Raw genomic sequence first — 19528 nt, 5'->3', positions numbered from 1 at the left:
CATACATGTATATGTAACTAAATTTACAAACAGTGAATTCCAAATATCTTACAAAGTAAAGCAGAAATAATTTCTATTTATCTATTTCAGCCTCATATCATCATTAGAATTAGAAATTTTGTTTATAAAAAAGTTGGTAAAGAATCGGGAAAAGTATCCAGAAAACAAGACTAAAAATATCTTTCCAATTTGAAATAAAAACAACAAAGCAATCCAACAATGACAGACAAGAAACCCAAGTCCCAACATGCAGTCAGCTTTCCAAGATGTCGCAAACAAGAGCATGCACTGCTAGACATCCAAATGCAGTGTCTCAACCCTGTGCATGTTACAGCTACGGCAACAACACCAACAAAAAGTTTACTCTGCATACAATCAGGGAGAATGAAACTAACAATCATGCAGAGAGTCAAATATTGCAGAGAAAGCAACAGTGGAAGTATGAGTTGCAATAAATCAATATCTCTGGAAAGAAAAGTCCAATACATTGTAGGGCTAAGGACGGACATACATGCAACCCAGTAGGAAACAATAAGCAAGGAAAATGAGATTGAGGTGCAATGTATGGTATGTATTTGTTGCTAATTTTAACATAAGTATTTAGATATAATCTTTTTAATGTTATGATCATTTAGTATAAATACACCTATCAAGGTCTCCAGAAGAAATAGCTTCATAGGACGTTACACACTTTGTGTCCTTATTGGCACTGAAAACCCAAAATCATTGTGCACATTTTCTACAGTGCCTGGCACAGAAAGGGTTAAGTGATAACTTTTGAGATAGATACATACATTAATAGCACCCAAAATCTTATCATAAAATATCTAACCTTTACTAAATGAGAAAAAAAAAAACCTCTTAATCCTAGAGGAACAGACAAGATGCTTATGCATTTCAAGAATATGCATGAATCTTCAAAGATTGCTTTCATATCTAACTAAGACATGTGCATGTATTTTGATCTGAATATTGACAAATGTGTGTTAATACTGTCAGTCATCTTCCCACAAATATTTACAGTATATGGAAGGGCTGGGAAAGAGAGTTAGGACTAATTCCATTGTGCAAAAAGGCACAGAAACTCAAAATATTGTAGTGTGGGATACTAATTTACGTGCTCATCAACTAACTAAGATATGAAGTTACAAATTAGACTAAGTGCACTGCATGTACATTTTTATATGCATACTCTTTAATTAATGAAGTCAATATAGGGATGCAGTGCCTACAATACATGTGGCTACATCAAAGATATACAATGTACTATTTCATGGTTCAAAAAGCTGTCACATACTGTATATGCCAACTAGAGTGCAAGTTACATTGTAGATGTCATAGTGGAAAGCAAGATATATTCCTGGCATGAAATTTTCGCAAATTGCCACTGGCATTCAATGCATATAGTGTAGACAAGAACTTTCCTGCGCATTTTAATTTTCACACATCTTGGCTCTCGCAAAATTCGAAAAATGAAATGCATGCGAACATTTTGGGTCTTACAGTGAAGAGTAGAGCCGCTGATATTGCCCTTTTGAGAATTTGTACATGACAATGAAGCATTTGTGTGTGTTTTCAGTCTGTGATTTCACATTCATGTTTACACTAACTAAAATTTGTATAATGCCGTCTAGCTGCGCATATGCATTTTCCTAAAACACACACTTGGTTTTCATATTCATTGAACAGATAAATGTTTTTTGCGAAAGATATGGTAAATGACAGAAAACTTGAGAGACAGAGGAGGCATATCATTTGAAGAGCAAAAAGGAGGCTCATTGGAACGCATGTCTGTGAAATGAAATGAATGTCATATTTCTGCTTCTAAAGCATAGAAATACTTCAACACTGAGAAATGTAATTCTGTAAATTGATTTTGCTCTGAAGAAACAGGAACATCTACCTCAACCATCTCCTAGAGCACCTAAGGAACAAATGCATTTCTAGGCCTTGTACACATCACACTGATGAATTCTATGGACGACATTTCACTACACTCAGTCTCTGGGAATGAAATGTTCTGATTTCATTGTTGTTGTTGTTGTTGCTGTTTTTCACTTTGCAAATATAATCAAAGCACATAAAATCTGACCCCTTCCCCCAGCCCTACCCACGCAATCATTGCATTATGCTATATAGATGTCAAGTAAAGATACCAATAACAGCACATAGTACATACGCTGTACATCCTTCCTAGCCTTGCCTATTTATCTTCAGACATTGTAATCAAATGGCATGATTTAGATCTGATTTGTGAGTGTCTTATCTGATTCTTTTACTAACTAAAATGTAGCTTGAATAGTTCCTGCAGCAACAATGATTTCCCTGAATGAAGAAGTCACTTTATAATTCTGCATCATGTTCTATTATTTCTTATTTCTTTCATACTGTATCAAATGTGTTGCAAATTGTACTTCAACCACATTTCTAGCAAGGTATTCTACAGTAAAAAACTAACTACTGTACTAATAAGAAAAATCAGCAACAGTGCAGAGACAAATGAAACAGATTGCTCGTCATGTGAACCTTTCTACATGTAACTTACGTTAAGCATTCATACTATTTCTACGCCATACAATTCACAACACTACTTTTAAAAAATCAAATCATGTCTGATTTTGCTAATCATGACTACTCTACCCTGCAATTTACAAACACATCCACCAAAAATACCTACCTATTGTCTCAGTGTTAGTTGCAGTGTGCATTTCACCTGTTTCTACTTGTGCTGTATGAGTGGAGGTGATGTTTTGTAGACGGTAAATGCTCAACGTGCGAGGTCATATCATTATCTTCTTGAAAAAGAACACATTTTACATTACAAGCACTGAAAGATGTGATTGAATGGAGCCGACAAACCCAGTAGGCTCAGGCCACTTATTGCATCTGCCGAAATATTATTCTTGGAAGTTCACTTTGTATTTTGTCTACTTTCAGTGTCCCCAATAAGAAACTGTACTAGCTAGACAGGGCAAACATACCTGGCTAGCCTTACAGACATCACCAGTAACCCCCATAAATTTTAGCATGCATGCTGGAAGACGGGTTTTATAATCATTGAACTGCCCACAGGAGCAAAGAAGGTGAATCAATGTGTACATGGGAGAAAAAACAAAACATCTCCAAAACCACACAATATATTCATTGATTATACCAAGTTTACTTTACTCTTCCATGACAGAATCTTTACTCTTCCATGACAGAATTTTAGCAACCAATTCCAAGTTCCATAATACAGACAAAGTTAATCTTACGAAAGAAGGCGCATAATAAAATCCAACAGTTGATTAATCTTAACAGATTATAATAAATGCTGTGGTCCATTTTCACTGCTGTGAATTTACTGTAAAGAAGAATAACAGTGTTAGGCAAAATGATTATATATTAATATCAATAACAAAATGTTATATAAAGGGGACAACAGAAATTTGTGCATACAAACAATACAAAAATATGCTTGGTTACATAAAAACAGGCCTTCACAACGTAAAGTACTTTGGGCAGAAAATAAAACACTGCACACGAGAGGTAAGTGTGGGTAGTGATACGTGACTTGAGATCCCCACTGCCTTGTGCAGGGTTGAACAAACTTTGGGGAGGGAGAAGGGGAAAGGGGGGGGGGGGACAAAAAGTGATTGTTAGGCCAACAAAAACTTGGTCAGAGTACCAACAAACTTACTCGACTTGGACCCAGAATCTCCTGTGTGATCAAAAAGGAAAGATTCACATCACGGCAAAGAAAGAAAGAAAGAAAGAAAGAAAGAAAGAAAAAAGAATTGCAGAGGAATCAAGAGTCACACAAGAGAAGGACAATAAGGAATAACTCAGAGAGTTTTAACCCATTGAGGATGGACTGATTTTGCTACAACACGCATTTCCCACAGACACCTGCCCAAGTATACTCGGGACTCATCCTCAAGACGGGATAATGTGACAAGTTCTATCCACCTAGACAAAACTGCGAAACTCTGGCATGCTTTCTGCACAAATTGGTGCAGAATTATCTAACGTTTTGGGGAAATGCAAATAAAATTTTGTCAATTATATTTCTGTTACTTCAGGTATTGGAATACACACACCCTTGTGAGTGGATAAACTTATTCAAAGTAAATATTTTAAGAGGGTAGAAAGGTTCTACATTGTCATTTTCCCCCTCTATTTTGATTTCTTGAGCATGCTCTTCAAAATTTTTGGTCATCTCTCATTCAAACAGAGAGGACATTATAAGGTATCTCAGCCTCTTTCCGTCACCGACACCGATGATATGCATTTTTTTTCTCTCTCTCTCTCTCTCTCTTGTCCAGTACATTCTTGTGAGGATTCATATACTCTCGGCTTATATATTGTGCAGTAAGATAGTCATGAATCATACATAGGAGAAGAATAAAAGAAAGAGTATGGATAAAATGCAATAACAGATGATACACTGTATATATCAGCACAGAGCTGAAAGGCACAAACTGCAAAGCAAAAGGAACACCTGAGCTCATCACCACAACTCCACCACCAACACAAACTCGAGGGCAAGGCCCATTTTGTGGCACAAGGACGTTACCACACTTCTGTCATAAGAGGTGATGATGGGTGGTGAATTACAATCCTTTTTTTTTTCCCCAAATAAACAAAAAATGCACTGCAATATCACAGTGAAAATGACAAAGTGATTTGCTTTAGAAAGGACTAGTTAAGTTGAACAAAACACACATGCAGTTCACACACAGTCATTTCCTCTTACTTGTGCTTCATTGAATGAGACACACACAATTTTGTATGTTGTACCACCAGATTATTAAAGTGTTTTGAACCAAAATGCTGTTAAACCTTTTTTTTTTCAAAGATTTGACAACCTTGCAAATGATGGGGCATTTGTAAAGCTCCAAGAAAAGTGTTATATCAATCGATACCCCCTTTTTTTTTCTCAGTGGATCTTTTTTTAATATTCATTATCAATCCGAGAACATCCAGGACTAGCCTGCCCAGGTTGATACAGAAACGTCTTCAAATTTTTACCTCCTGGATCCTTTATGGTAGGGTTCATAAAATCTCCCTCCATCCCCCTCCCTCAAGTTCTAGACAGATAAACTAGAAAATCCATTGATATGTTTTTTTGAGGGGTAAGAACTGAAATGTTGACAGAGCTTTACAACAATGAAATAGGGCTTTGAATCATTAATCTCGCAATGGTGCTACTGAGAAAGAGGAGATAATAAGAACAGAATAATAGTTGACATTGGGGCTCAGTGCTTCCATGCACACTCCTTGCCTACATATTCATGGAGTGTTCAACACAGAGAAGTGAACAGATTCATTATCATTATCTCCTTTAGCAATAACAACAACAAATATTATTGCAGAATCATACAGAGCCCCAGCACACAGTCCACACCTCCTTCAATAAAACAACAAACAGATACTTTTCACTTCAAAGTATAATCAACACATTCTACACTGTCACCATGATGCTTTTCAGTGATAGAGAAAACCAAGTTTTAACTGCAATTTGAGATACATGTGTAGTGACATCAAAAGGAAATGTGCAATCAACTTCACTAATCAAATTTGACTGAGGATCCACGAGAAGGTCGAAATTGCAAAGGGAATGGTACGAAAGAACTCACTTGATTTCCACTTGGTGGGGCTCTTGATACCGGAGCTGGAGGAAGTAGACTGGCGGCCGGATACCATGGAGGCCTCCTCGTTGGGGGGCAGGGGGAGGGTCTTCTCGTGGTAGCTGCCCAGGGGCTTGTTCTTGCCCAGCAACGCCATCACCATCTCCATTACCTGCAGCACGATGGGCGGCGGGTTGGTGTAGGAGCGCAGCCGCTCGATGCACGGCCGGTCTACCTTCTCGCGCCAGTGAATGACCTGCACAGGGACGGGTGTACAAGCAAGTCGTCAGGTGAGTGCAAAGAAATCATCTGCAGCATGGAAATTTTCTATCCAAACAACTGAAATCTTACAATGCTTAAAGGCTACCTGCATTTTTATGATGACCTTTAATACGGTAACTTCCTCAAAGTGAGTAGTAAATAATGGGGTTACTCCAATTAATTGGGTAGAAATTAGATAAACAAATTAAATGATTATGGCAGAATTTTTCAACTCTTTTAAAAGTGCTCTGGTTAACTGAGTAATTCTTCCCTAATCAAAATTCTGCAATAAAGCAGTGAGGATTGTAATGTTGCGGTATCAAATCTGGTTGTTGTTTTTTTAAATCTTTCAAAGTAGAAATAATTGTAAACTTATGATGAAACTAGGCTAGGCTAGACTTGATATTGGCACTTCATACAAAACAAACAACACATACATGTAGGTAGCCACTCAGAAATGAAATCAGAGTGTAACATCGACAATCATATAGTGAAATGCACAATATTATGATGATCATACATTGTAGCTACATTGTATAAAGTTGTATCTACTGTCATTAAAATGGTGATTTAGTAGTTGATCTGAATTCTGAGGACTACTCTTCAGGCCTGCACAGATCTAGTCTTGTACCTGGTCATGGATCTTCTGCAGTGTGGCCCGACACTCTTCCACCTTCTTCCTGGCCACGGCCAAGTCCTCCTCAATGGCCACCTTCCTGGACTTGAGGTTCTCCTCCCTCATACGGTCAAACTCCCGGTCGTACTCGTCTCTCTCCTCTGCAGACGGGATGCAAAAGAGTTGGGAATGATTTGTCCCATTCCAATTCGTATCAGATCAAATCAAATTGAATCAAACTAAGGCCAAAAAAAAAAAATTGTTGCATTGGCGTAACATGAGATTTTCAAATAGGGTCGGTCGGGCGGATTTTTTTTTTTTTTTTTTTTTTTTTTTTTGCTACCTGCATTTTACGTGTAAAACTCGTGCTCAGCTCAGTAAACAGTTACAACTGCTGCACCGAATGTGCTGTGTTCATCTATTCTACAAATCATTTATGAGGCTGATATTACTGGAATTATACCCCTTCACAGAATTTAAAGATGTTGAAATCCCTATCCTGAATGTTTTCACTTCATATTTTACTATTTTGACTTAGATAAGATAGATGCAAATTGACCCATATGTACGATCTTTTCATCGCACATGGCGATCTCTATTACAGTCCCACATATACAGATTCGTGTAAGTTCTCCACACAAGAAACCTATGGCAAAACTGTGCACAATACATCGCAGTCTGAATGCTACGTATACACTGAATAAATCTTGTTAGAGTACGTGTCCGTGTTGGAAACAGATGACGTACTGATCAAGGAAGGCTTATGCGAGGCGCTAGATCTCTCCCTCGTACATCCGATATCCCCAGAGCCGTTTCCACTTCCGGGTTTGTGCGATCGCGATCGCAATCAACAAGATATTTGATATCGATAGCAAAAAAAAATAATAAAAAAACATGGGGTCGGCGGAATTTTTAGGGTCGGGCGGGTTACGCCAATGCAACAATTTTTTTTTTTTGGCCTAATGCATTCCACAAATGTAACTGTCCTTATACAATGTAATTGTGGCAGTTCTGTCTCCAAAGACAGGTTCTTTAGAGACTTTGATGTAATTTGCATGTCATACACAACTTTTTGAGTGTTGTTACCATCATTATCATCAACTAGTTTGCATCAAGTAGTCAATATGAGGAACAATTCCTGGTGCCATTGCAAAGCCCAATTTTTCAGTGGCAGTCTCCACAATGTAATTTGTGAAGGCAAAGATTGGGCTTTGCAGACAACCACATACACAATGCAAGGAACCACATATGTTTGCTGGATTTGGTGATTTTCTTCAGTACAATGCTTGTATCAGCCACCTAAATCAAAAATATGGATTCACATGACGTTCTGATCATACAAACAAATACACAACCACTTGAAAAAAAATCTTCATGTTCATCCAATGCATACCCTATTTGTTTTTGATCTTTTGATAAAAACAATGGTGATGAAGATGTTGTTAGTAGTTGCCCTCACCATTGACCAGAAGTTGGTACAGGTACACAAATACTTGAAAAAAAAAATCTTTATGTTCATCCAATGCATGCTCCATTTTTTTTTCTCAAATTAAAACAATGGTGATGAAGATGCTGTCATTAGTTGCCCCCACCATCGACCAGGAGCTGGTCCTCGACCTCCTCGTCGCTCTCCACCTCGTTCATGGTGAGGAAGGCGCTGAGGCTGTTGCTTGCCTCTGTGTACTGGGCCTTGGTCTTCTCCAGGATGGTGGCTCGCTCCGTCAGCTCCTCCAGGAGGCTGGCCGTGCGCCGGCTCGCCTCCTCGTACATGGTGTGCAGCCGCCGGATGTCCAGCCGCTTGTTCTTGCAGTCGCTATAGGTGCGCGACAGGCAGCTCAGTGCTTTTCTGTGGTACAAAAGAAGCAAATAAACAAAAATGATGCGTTGGGAATTCAAAATGGGCATATTTTTATTAATTTGAGCCGAACATTACATCGTGTTGGCTGATGATACTGTTTTTAGTTGCTACGGGAAGCAAGACAGACATTGCAGTTCCTTTCTACACTTCTACGGGACTGACGAGACTTTGAAGAAGATGGATGCTATTACTCTCCTGATTTCATCCATTATGGTCGTGTGACATGCAGAAAAGCAATTTTCTGACACATCACAGGGCTGATCAACAGCATCATGTTCTGGAGTAACTGTGGGTCACATTTTTGGCAAAAATTAAATAAGGGGTTTTCGTCATAAGTGGACTGCCTTCGGAGAAAAAAAAAAAGAGAAAACCCCCTGAAAATATGTATAAGCGTGATGTCACAGAGGCCAGCAATTACAATCAAAACCATCTAGACCGGAAAATATTACATGCCTGCAATATGTATATCTAATGTTTTCAGGGGACATTTATAAATATGGTGGTGACACTGTGTTTTAGCAGTATTCTTGAAATATGTAGAAATTGCAGTTTTTCATTTCCGTATAAATGAAAAATGATTAAAGAAAATGGGATTCCAATGAGATTCCAATGGAATCTCACATTCTTTGCTAATTTTTTTTAAACATTTGATATCTTTCTGGTCCGTTTCCCTTTGTTTGAATTGTTCACTTTCACTTTTAGTGCATGTCACTGATCAAAGGCATCTAGTAGCAAGGTATGACGTTTGTGCTTATTTATAAATGATGAATATCTTTCATAAACACATTGTCTTGTATTGATTTTAAGGGTCTGCACTGCCTCGACTTGACAGCTTACTTGAGTCTGCCCACTTTGGCCGTGTTATCTTTGCTCTTGGTGGTGTAGATGTGCCGGAAGCAGTCCATGAATCGGCGGAATGTCCTTGGCCCGACAAAGAGCTCTTGCTTTCCTGGGTTGTTCTCTCGGTAGTGTCGTTGCTGTAGCAGGGAGGAAGGAGGAGGGAGGAGGAAGGGGGTGAGAGAGATTGAGAAAGGGAAAGATGAGAGATGTTTCCATAGAAACAAATGTTTGTTTGTTTGTTTCTTTGTTCAGCTTGTTCATTTTTCTACTTCAATCAAAAAAACGTAGTGAGCAAACTCACTCGAAATGTGGCACACAAAGAATGATATGATCATATGAAACAAAGAATGATATGATGGTCGGATTGTTGTTGTTTATGGGAAAACAAAATATGAATGGCGCCCAATTGAAAAAGATTTTCTCCACACAGTACTGATATCAAATCAAGCGATTTTATAAACAGATAGATCAAAAAATTATTATTATATAAAATTGTACTAATAAGAAATGTCTCCACAAGGAAGCTCATACTGATAAATGTCTCCATAGGGGAGCTCATAGGGGAAAAAATGTCACCACATGGGAGCTCATATAACATAATAAATGCCACAATGAAACACATGGGAGCTCATAGGAGCTCCCATAGGTGGATTACCAATTGCTGAATATCATCAAAATGTCTAATATACAGTATATTCTTCCACATGGGTTCCCTATGTCACAGTGCGACGTTCACATAAAGCCGTACCTTGATACGTTCCTTCATGGTCAGCTTGGTGTAGGGCAGATTGTCCACTTTTTGCGTCTGCACCTTGACCAGCTCCTTCTTGCCGTGCAGCTTGAGGGTGGTCAGCTTGACCTTCTCTTCCACGCTGCCCGCCCAGGGGATCTGGTTGCAGTCCCGCAGGATGAAGCTGTGGATGTTGGACAGGCAGGACACCAGGTTCTCTCTGTGGGGCATATCATTGGGTGTGGGGAGAGAGAAAGAAGATGGGTAAATTTTATATGCATGTATTTATTTATTCTTTTTATGTATTTTTTTAAAAATGAAGATTCAAAACCTTAGCACCATCAGGGAAGTAAAAGGGTGATAATTACCTCCAAGAGCAAATGCCATTCTGATTTAGAAAAAAAAAATCATCAACTCTGATCTTGTGCTATAGCTCCAAGAATTTAATTAGATATTACCAGTTATGGGAAGTTGCATCATTTAAAATTCTTTGTTTGACCTACTACAATTACATTAGCAACTCCACAAAGAACAGAAATATTGAGACCGTTTTACTTATCCATACATGTACTTGAGAATAAAAGAAAAACAAGAAATTATGTCCAATTTAAGTCCAAGCCCTGATTTGCAAAATATTAAGACTTGCTGAATATGTTTGCTGTATATACAGTATGCAAAAGCCATTCTCTTCTGGTCTAGTGGAAGGAAAGAGTTGGCTGTAGTTTATCTCCGTTTGTATTCACAGGAGAAATATTTTGAGCATCTCAACAAGACCAAACCCACCTCATCTCAATGGAGCTGTCGATGGCAACGTAGTGCTTCATGATGTAGTACCCCGCTTCACCTGTGAGGGCGCTCTGCGACCAGTCACAGATCCAATTCATCTGCATCCCACTCAGCAGACCAGGGTATTGACTGAGTATAGAAGGAGAATGTTTGATGTTACCTTTACTTTCCACTCTCCATGTTTGTCAGATACATAATGCAAAAACATTCTATACAGAGAAGTGATCAACAATGTCAATGTAATGGTCCAATCAGACATTTTACTGATTAGTGTTTTTGTTTTTGTTTGTTGCTGTTGTTGTAATCATAAACCACTAGAGTCATTCTAGCACTGCTCAATTAACTCTATTGGTTTCATGTTGTACATTACGTGTTAGTTTTACATCATACACAATGTATTACTTGTCAATATCATACCTGTGGTCACACAAACAAAACTGTCTGTTAGTGCCCAATGCTTGTTTGTTTGTTCGTTTGTTTGTTTTTAACACAGGAATCCTTTCTGTCATGTAGTAACTACTCAGAACTGTAAATAACATGTGACATATTGTGCATTACATTGAATATCATTGTCATTTTTTTTTTCATCTGACAAAATTCCTACTACAGCTCTCTTGGCAGAACTTTGCTGAGGTGGATTGTCCAGCCCTAGCAACATTTTCCAGCCCTGGCAAAGAAAACACTTCAACTGACCTTGGAGCAATTTTCAGCAGCTTGTGCGTCGGCGGCAGGCACAGGATGATATGCAAATTAGTCTTGACCCTTGACACAAAGAACTTCATTGGATCCACGATGACATTGGGGAAGTGCCTCTTCATGGCTGGGGTCAGTGCCTGTTGAAGAAATTAAAAGCACGTTAAGTCCTGAAGCTACAATGAACACAGTCCTATGTGAGCAAGTCAAAACCTTTTTGAAAATCTCTTTGGGCAGTTAGGATGAAAAATAAGGGCTAAACATGATAATGTATATATATCCGTTTATATATGAGGACCACATAAAAGTCACTAGTAACCTATTGGACAGCTGGCATGACCATAAGTGAATTGAAAATGTATTCCATGACCACAAAAGCTCAACACTATCTTAACAAACTCTGTAACTATGATTCTCCAAAGGGTATTGGTGTCAAGTAAAGGTATGGAACATTTTAGACCCCTCTCGTTCCAGACTGCATCTGAGAAAATGTTTTAGGTATTTGTCATCAATTACCTGTAGGAGGCCATCCAGCTCATCATTGGAGAAGAGAGGAGGGTATTCCCCACAAATCAGGATGCTATTTATAGCATCTAAGTAGACATCCTCTTTCAGATCCTGGCCCTGGAGGGAAAACAAAATAGAAGAAAATTTGAAAGGTTAATACATAATTTGTAGATTTCATTCCTTTGTGAATAGAGCTTCGCTGTTTGTTTCAAAGTTGTAGGTTAAAGCACTTTGAGTTCAGTAATCCTTCTCTTTGAGGGGCTGTCTGGGGCTGTCTTCTGCTCTGACACATTTTTACATATACATTTTACAGCGAAAAAAAAATGATCAACATGAACATTTTTCAACAGATTCTCTCCAAAGACCAACAGATTTAATGTCTTGCAAGACAAAATCACACATTCCAACTCTTTAAACTGGTCTGTGGTGGCCCATCTGCAATACTGAATTATCATAAGCTGAAGGGGAGGGGGGGGGGGGGGGGGGGAGGGAGGATGGAATTTGAAAGTAAAGAGCCGGTAAATCAAATCAAAGTTACAACTTTGCTGCGTCTCTTTCACCTGACACTGCATTACACTTGCCTTTCAGAATTGCAAACAGAACAACCACTGAGTAATCATCACACTGTTTATGTCTTTGAATCTTTTGGAGATGACACTTTCCATGAAATGCTTCCCCAAGGCAAAGAACAATTTCACTGGGATATTAGCTACATGTAGAATCTGAGACCAATCAAAGCTCAATTTGATATTACGTGCCTGGTAGGCTACACAATTTAAACAAAAACTGCAAGTATGATGGAGTCAGTTGTTATCCTTCTATCTTTACACAAATAGTAGATGTTACATATCAAGAGATACAAGCTCCCAGAGTAGCCAGTCATCTCGACTCTTACAGCAGCCTGTTGAAACTATGAGTGCAAGTACATACTATGTAATTCAACTTTTGTAAAAGCTTGGCATAGAAGCTTGTCATTCTGGAAGGGTTAAGAAATGTATTCTTCCATTGCTCCACGAGGTATGTTACAATGATGAGGGAAGTCCCAGAGAAAGAGAAAGAAGGGGAATGTTGCAGAAGAAATGAAGGACGGACTCACAGTGAACATCAGGGTCAGCATCTTGCCCTCGGTGCCGGACAGACGGACAGCGGAGCGGAGGCCGTCGAAGAAGGTGTTGCTCCGCGAGGTGTCCATGGGGTGGATGGGCATGTCAGCCACATGGAGGGCCAGGTTGACCAGGGTGGTCAGGTGACTGCCGATGGCACCTACCAGCAGCATGCTACCACTGGAGAGGGGGGAAGGAGGGAGGGGGTAGGATTTGGTTGTTTTTTTTTACATACTTTTCTGCATTTATTTTATGATAAACAGAAATAATTTGATTTGATTTGATTTGATTTGATTTGATTTGATTTGATTTGATTTGATTTGATTTATTCTCTGTATGCCATTTTTTTCAAATACATCAATTTTCTGCAATTTCATTAACACAGTACAAAATAACAGTAGTATACTTTCAACATTACAATGAAGCAAAACAAGAGGGTCCAACATGATGCTCATGGAATAAGGGTTAGAGAGAGAGAGATAACAATAATAATAACAATGAGATACAAATGACAAAGTTACCAGGCGATTAAAAAAATCAACAACAAATAACAAAGTGGGCATACGAGCTGTATTCATTGTCAATTTTGGAATTCTGTTTTACTCCATTAGCTTGCCACAATTAGATAAGTAGTTTTCAGCAGCTTTTTTTTTTTTCTGCTACAATGTCAATTTGTCTCATAAGATAACACACAATTACTCACCAGTGGTGGAAGCTGAGCACACGGTGCATGCGGATGACATGGTAAATGACGTCGTCTGACAGCATGATGTTGAGGGTGACGTTGCCAAACTCCTCGTTGTATCTCGTCAGGTGGGACAGGATGCACTTGTGGACCTGGTCGAGGTTTTCCACTGGCTGCAGAGCAACCTAGGGGTGTGGTCAGGGAGAATTTTAACAGAGCGTCAGAGAGTGGGGACTTGGCAGGAAAACATGGATGTGAAAGACTCCTCGATCACAAAGTGAATGATTGAGAGCACTAATTCTTTTTTTTTATGACCAATCCTCTGCAAACCATATTCACATACATTATAGTTCTTTCCTCTAAAATGCTCCCTTTTGCTGTAAATTTGGGATATTTTGCATTATGATAATTTTCAAGAATTTTGTGCAAATTGTGCAATCACAAAGATGTTTACATGAACATATTTTTAGATATATTACATTTTTCTTTAAAACATACTTTTTTCTGACATATCATAAAGAAGTGAAGTTCACTGAAAATGGCCCATTACAGAAGTCAATCACACAAAAATGTCCACTTTTACAGTACTTCATACTAAAATTGATGAATTCACCCGAGGTAAGATGACACTGAAGGATGAAATCTACTCACTCTGACAGTCTTCTGTGACACGGAAGTGACCGGCCGCTGGTAACCACGGTGCTCGATGGGAAAAGTCACAAAGTGTTCATAGAAGCTCTCCTCTTCCTCCGACTTTGGCAAATCCTGTCATTATCATTTAAAACAACAGAAAAAAAAGCAATATGAGACACACAATTTTGACATTGACAAAAATGATATCAAGGTATAATGCAAATTTTATGCCATACCGTGAATTTGCAAGACATAAAACATGTCTTAGTCGTGAATACATAAAAAAAAATACACGCTTGAGTACAGAGTTACAGCGGTACATGGCAACGGTAAATCAGATAGTCTGAAGGTAATGTGTTTGTGTAGATACCGCTGCCCCACAGATCAGCATTTGAATCTTAGACAACACATTTAATCAAAAATACAAGGAAATTAGCTTTGAACTACTGTTTCAATAACTTGGTGCATGTTTCCAATAGTGTGATAATCCATACTTTATAGGAGTCTAGATTTGTAAGGTCTTCCTCAGACAATTCCAAATTATGGCATGTCATATGCAGGATTTGAATAACTCATCAAGATTAAAAACAAGGTTCTGAAAAAAAAAAACAACAACACACATACAGTTAGACAACATTTTGAAGTATCCATTAATCCACTGTACAGTACAATACGACTACACACAAACACACACACATGCATAAAGACAACATCTGATAACACGCAACAACCCTTTGCACACATTTGACATGACATATTGCCCCAGAATATCCTCCTATTCGACAGAAATAATCTCAGTCTCACCGTTTTGCAGATCTCCTCCAGGTTGCGGTCGAACCAGTTGATGTCCGAGGTGCGGCACAGACGGTCACGCATGATGCGGCTGACCTCGTGTCGCCATAGCGACGACACCATGTTGATCTCACCCCTGGCTTCCTCTGATAGTCTCATCAGGCACTGGTGTTAGGGAATTAATTTCAATTTAATCTATACTTAAATCATATCTTAATAATTATTTCATAGAATTTGAAATAGAACAGAGAATAAAATTTGTACGTATTGTACTTCATATGTGTAGCATCTTTCTCTCTTTTTTTGTTGTATTTCCCCACTGGGTAAATGTTTACAGAGTATGACGCCAGATACCCAAACATAACATCAAAGCAAACTACAAGCACATGCACTGTAAAATCTATCAATCTTTATGCTGATTATAATTACACAGAGACTTAAATAATACGTAGCCCTAAGATTCTGAATGGTAGGAAACATATAGTATACATACATCTTCATAGTCATGGAAGATAAGAATTACAGATGATAAACTAGTTTTTGGATCTGTGAATGTTTCACAATAAGCTTTTTTTTGCACCCGATTCCTCCATTACATTCCTAAGCTGGAAACAGACCAAATCAATCCCAAACATTATGCAGTGACAGAGACAGAAAGAGAGAGAGAGAGAGAGAGAGAGAGAGAAAGACAGCTTAAGTCACACCCGTCCTTCCTCACCTGGAAAGCCTTGGAAAGGTCGCGCAGGGTGAACATGTAATGGTGGCGGCCCACCATGGGGGTGGGGCGTAGCACCTTCTGGACGGTGGTCAGCAGCTTGCAGGAGGCGTTGACGATGCCGTCCTGCAGCTCCTGGGCCAGGGACTGACCGTTGTGCTTGGTCATGTTGCCGTCCAGCACGGCGTCCACGATGCTGCTCAGGGCGGTGTCCTTGGGCTCCGGGAGGTGGATTGCGACAAAGTGACGCTGGAAGGAAAGAAGATAGATCATTTGTAATGTCTTGTATTTACACTCTTAAACTATGCACAGATGCCATTTTAAATGTAACAAAGAGTATCAAAGTCCTACTAAGAAACAAAACAAAACAAAACAAAATAGCCCAAAGCTGATAGGCACTTCAAGCTGTCTGTCCTGGAGAATTCGCTGTCACTTTTTTTTTTTCACTCTGCTACATTTGACTCAAAAAACATTCAGAACAAGACAGGTTGAATAAAGTTTAATCAACATTAAAAACACAACCAAAACTTGATCATTATATGCTGATTCAACTTTAGTTGACCTGTCTCGTTCTGAAGTTTTTTTTTTGATCGAGTCAAATGTAGCAGAGTGAAAAAAGAAAAGGTCACATGTGACACTCGCCCATTAGCATGTCAGCGCTTCCTTAGCAGCCACGTTAGTGAATTCTAAACCAGCCCACATACATACGTAATTTGTATGCTGTATATATACAGTATGTCCCAACAAAAATCACAATCAAATTTTTGCATTGAAAACTTCCAATACGATTAAACTGTCTGAATGCTATTTCAGAGTCTTAAAATATAACATCGCAGCTATACTTTGCAGAAAACCCCATTCAGTTTGGTTACATGGTCACCGAGAAATGTGGATTCTTGTACAGCATGTCATGGATCTGATTCTTCCAAATTTAGCACTTGGATGCACCCGGAACTGCATAATTAATGTGTGAACACAATGGACAGAACTTGGAGGGAAGGGATTCCTGACATTCTCTACAAAAATCCTCATTTCTCTTTGACAAATGAAGCAAATCGGATGAGGTTTTCTGTAAGATGTGGGTAATAAGTTATAGTTTCATATCCTGAAATTGTATTTGGATTGAATCACTATCTTTAAAATTATCATTGCGGAGGTCTGCGTTGCAAATTTTTTTTTTGACAAACGGTATAGAAGACTGAGATACAACAACTCACCAACAGTCTGTCGGGGATCTTCCTGCTGGTGACACTAGGGTAGGTATTCATGGTGCAGGCCGACAGCAGCACCAGATCCTCAATGGTCCGCCACTCAAAGGGCTTCTGCAGGGTGACCAGGACCCGCTCGTCCACCAGTTGGCGCAGGAGCTCGTTGCTGCGCTGGACGCCGTGCTCGTCGCATGGCGGCAGGTTGATGTCATCCACGAAGAGCTGGAGTCTCTTGTTGTCGCGGGCGCCGTACACAAAACCTGGAAGAAAGTGCGTAAGATACAGAATAAAACATAATGCAGTGGACATATTTGCACAATCAATATTTTGCAGGAAGCCCGGTAAGATGATTTCACATGTGTATTTTAATGTTGTGGACGGTCACAGCATTGAAGTGAGCACTTTAATAAGCTCACTGCTGCTACAGCATTTAAGAGCTTTGGCAACACATACATATACTACAGTAAAAAAAAAACTGTTTCACATTATGAAAATAAATTCACTTAGGCTACATGAACAGCAACGCAAACAAAACTTCAATAACATGACAGTTTACATCCCTACGACATACAGTTGTATCTCCCTTGCGATTAAAAACATTGTACGATATTATCTATAACAAGCAAAAAAAAAAAATTGTTCGCTTTAATTTTCCACTGTTAAAGTGCTTCATTAGGTGATCCGAGTATCCTCTCGGATCACCTTCTGTATTTGTACTGATTCTTTCTTTCTTTATTATTCTTCTTCTTTATTTCTTTCTCCTCAAATCTTGTGCAGAGGTTAACTCAAAAAGTCCTCCACCTATCACTTTCAAACTTACACCATATATGTATCATGTCATAAGGACGACAGATCTAGTGTATCAATGTGATCAGTCCACCGTGACGTCATTATGACGTCATTATCTGAAATCACGTTTACATTCATATCTCATTAATGGAATGGAATTTTTCAATGAAATTTACATATCATATAGTTCAAGTCAAGCTATATTGATACATTTCATAAAATGGAATCACGTTCATAGTAAACGAGCGCGTACGCGCGCGTTGAAATTTTAACATGATCCAATCAAGCTCAAAATTGTTTTGCATGCGTTTCAGATCATTTAGAGTATTTCAAAAAAATTGACAGACGTGTACGCGCGCGTGCATATACGCACGCACAGCTCATATACAATAAAAATTTCCTGATTTTTCACATGGATCGGATGTCTAAAATGTCAAGGAGTAATTCTACCAAGTTTCAAGTCAATCCGACTCAATATGACGTCATATGGGCCCATCAAAGTTGAAATTCCGCACGCGCGTCAATGGCGATATACAGTGTAACTATGCCAAAAAACCGTCAATTTTAAATCCGATTTTACTCATCAGGATGGACGCTGACCCCACATTTTCTTTACATATTCTGAAAGCTGATGAGTTGTACATGTTATTTCATGGGTTGGCGATGCTGAAAAAATGATTAAAAGATATCAAATTTCTTAATAAAATAAAAAAAGTAAATTTTCAAAATGACGTCATCAAATTTGAAGTTCACTCGAGCGTATCTAACTTATCCTTTGCCGATTTTCACCCAGATTTCAGTATGTTGTAGCTTATTAAATGCTCTTTCACGAGTGTACTAACAAAATTTTGATTGGACGACGACATCACCTCGTAAAAATGGATTGAAAGTAATCTTGTCAAATTTGACCAGTTTACGTGTTATCTCTATGGGAGTGCAGTTTTTCTGTAAATGAAAATTTACATGACTATCTTTTTCAAGTACTAGCTCACTTATGCTTCAGTGAATTTCTCCCAGATTTTAATATGTTGTAGCTGAGACTTTGGGCTATCATGAGTGTGCCCTTTGTTTTTTTATACGACGTCCGCATCACATCAAAAAACTTGGTTAAAATTGGCACTTGGCTACGATGCAGCGTCATTTTGCTTAATGCACAGGGCCTATGGAGGATGAAATAGGTCAGTGCATAGCGCATCCGACTCGTAATCCTAAGGTCCCCGGTTCGAGGCTCACCCCTGCCAATATTTTTTTTAATTTTTTAAACACTTTTTTTCTTCTTTTTCTTTAGTTAGTCTTATTCTCCCTTCCTAACTTTATCTTTTTCTGATTTTTTTATGCTTCTCCTTCAAATTTCTATAAAATAACTTAATTTTTTCTTTATTTTTCTTTCTTAAGTCTACTTTCTGTGCAGTAGATCAACAGCAACAATGGCTATCAACCCCATATTTTGCACATGTTTAGTTCGTGTCACGTACATTATTTTATAAGCTAACAACTACTTGATCGAACACCATCTTGGGTAGGTAAATTAGGGTCAAAGGTCATAAATGTTTCATCCTGTATCTTGGTGAATACATGTATAATATTTTCCATATTTTGAACACGCAAAGACCATGTTACAAGGATCATTTCACAAAATTACCACTTTTTGCTCAGATGCCATCTTGGCTGTGCAAAGTGGGGTCAATGGTCAAATATACTTC

General features: G+C 38.6%; 1 protein-coding gene across 1 annotated transcript in view; it reads right to left on the bottom strand.

Moving 5' to 3' along the window:
- The window catches only part of LOC139742177 (uncharacterized), a 125585-nt gene that overhangs the window by 40873 nt on the left and 65184 nt on the right, over nucleotides 1-19528 (bottom strand). The window contains exons 51-65 of the mRNA XM_071652755.1: nucleotides 17046-17296; nucleotides 15832-16077; nucleotides 15126-15278; nucleotides 14340-14453; nucleotides 13707-13873; nucleotides 12997-13183; nucleotides 11910-12017; nucleotides 11394-11533; nucleotides 10698-10829; nucleotides 9933-10134; nucleotides 9182-9321; nucleotides 8079-8332; nucleotides 6502-6647; nucleotides 5619-5865; nucleotides 3680-3700 (exon numbers count right to left, since the gene is read on the bottom strand). Coding sequence (XP_071508856.1) covers nucleotides 3680-3700; nucleotides 5619-5865; nucleotides 6502-6647; nucleotides 8079-8332; nucleotides 9182-9321; nucleotides 9933-10134; nucleotides 10698-10829; nucleotides 11394-11533; nucleotides 11910-12017; nucleotides 12997-13183; nucleotides 13707-13873; nucleotides 14340-14453; nucleotides 15126-15278; nucleotides 15832-16077; nucleotides 17046-17296 — 2508 coding nt within the window. The remainder of the gene's footprint in view (nucleotides 1-3679; nucleotides 3701-5618; nucleotides 5866-6501; nucleotides 6648-8078; nucleotides 8333-9181; nucleotides 9322-9932; nucleotides 10135-10697; nucleotides 10830-11393; nucleotides 11534-11909; nucleotides 12018-12996; nucleotides 13184-13706; nucleotides 13874-14339; nucleotides 14454-15125; nucleotides 15279-15831; nucleotides 16078-17045; nucleotides 17297-19528) is intronic.

This window comes from Diadema antillarum, unplaced genomic scaffold (assembly GCF_040938485.1).
Source record: "Diadema antillarum isolate AM-2024a unplaced genomic scaffold, OU_Dant_1.0 seq00000982_RagTag, whole genome shotgun sequence".
Classification (NCBI taxonomy): Eukaryota; Metazoa; Echinodermata; class Echinoidea; order Diadematoida; family Diadematidae; genus Diadema; species Diadema antillarum.
The sequence above is the reverse complement of the archived record's forward strand: the minus strand, read 5'-3'. Positions and strand labels throughout refer to the sequence as shown.